The following is a 1,382-nucleotide window of genomic DNA, read 5'->3' as shown; positions in this document are numbered from 1 at the left end:
GGGAGACCAGCACCACCGCCCTCAGCCGGCCGCCGGGGCGCGAGGCGGAGGCGCGCACGGCGCCGGGCGTCGGCAGGCCTACCCGTAGTGGAGAGCAGAGGCTGCACTGTTGATGGCATTGATGTAGGTCGTGCGTCGGCTCGCCTCGCTCGTCGCAGTCGGCGAAGACAGGCACAAGGCCGAGGAGCTGAAGCGCGACCAGGTGCGAAAAGTAGTAGGGCCGCCAGAGAAGCACCTCGTCGCCGACGTCACAGGTGGACAGCAGCGCGTGCACGAACGCCTGGTTGGCGCCGGGTGTCACCATGACGTGCTCGCGCCCGTGCTCCTCGCGCAGCGCTGCCAGCAGCGCCGGCTCGCCGCGGATGTCGCCATACCCGCCGTCGCCGCGCAGCGCCGCCTCGACGAGGCGCTCGGGCGGCGACCAGTGCGCCGTCCCAGGCGCGAGGTTGGCGATGCCGGGACGGAGGTGCGTGGCGATGATGCGCTCGACGATCGCCTCCGAGGCGTTGGCCGCGCGCATGGACGGCCGGAGGCGACGCATTGTCTCGCGAAATGCCCGCGTGTGCGGCAAGAGGTAGCAGAGCCCCAGCCGACTCTGCTGTCAGCCTCGAGGGGTCTGCGAACACCGCGCAGCTGAAGCGGCGGCAACTACAAGACGGGTTTAAAATCCCTGTGTGGTGGCGGCGTGCCGTTCTCCCATCCCTCCCTTGGGTTCTGTGTTTTCTTTCTTTCTTTCTTTACCAGACGGGTTTTCTTCTTTCGCTTTATTTCTTTTGTTCGCGATGTCCACAACCGCCGCGCCGCCGCTCGCGCACCCTCGCCTCCGCCGCCGCCGCCGCCCCCTCGCCAGTCGCGCCGCCGCCCGCCCGGCTCCTCGACCTCCCCAGGGAGCTCCTCGAGCGCGCCCTCTCCCGCTTCGACAGCCCCGCCGACATCGCTCGCGCCGCGGCCGTCTCGCTGCTCTTCCACGCCTCGCTAGCGGAGCAGGGCATCCGCTTGTGGGCGCAAGAGCGCGGCTTCGAGCTGCCGCCGCAGCCGGAGGGCGAGAGCTGCGCCGTGCGGTGGCTGTGCTTCGCCGCGCTCCTGCGCAAGGCCAACCCGCCGGCGAGGGTGTCCGCAGGCGAACGGCACAGCGTCTTCATCGACGGCAAGGGGCAGCTCTCGTCGTGCGGGTCAGCGGCAACGGAGGGGGAGGAGGAGGAGGAGGAGGACGAGGAGGAATTACCAGGCCTTCTCGGCCACGGCGAGGGCGTGACGCGGCTCAACACGCCGACCCGCCTCCCGTCAACGCTGGGTGACGAGCGCGCCGTGAGCGTGTCGGCTGGAGATGGCCACAGCCTCGCCCTCACCGCCGACGGCGCCGTCTGGAGTTGGGGCGGTGG

The 1,382-nt window shown here is 70.3% G+C and overlaps 1 protein-coding gene across 1 annotated transcript in view; it reads right to left on the bottom strand.

Moving 5' to 3' along the window:
- Positions 1-520, bottom strand: part of EMIHUDRAFT_123208 (hypothetical protein) — a gene marked incomplete at both ends in the record, with an annotated part of 3,190 nt that extends 2,670 nt beyond the window's left edge. The window contains one exon of the mRNA XM_005782045.1: positions 59-520. Coding sequence (XP_005782102.1) covers positions 59-520 — 462 coding nt within the window. The remainder of the gene's footprint in view (positions 1-58) is intronic.
- Between the last annotated feature and the right edge of the window lie 862 nt (positions 521-1,382).

Source organism: Emiliania huxleyi (genome assembly GCF_000372725.1).
Source record: "Emiliania huxleyi CCMP1516 chromosome Unknown EMIHUscaffold_1949, whole genome shotgun sequence".
In the NCBI taxonomy this organism is placed as follows: domain Eukaryota; phylum Haptophyta; order Isochrysidales; family Noelaerhabdaceae; genus Emiliania; species Emiliania huxleyi.
This window is presented reverse-complemented; position numbering and strand designations above follow the sequence as displayed.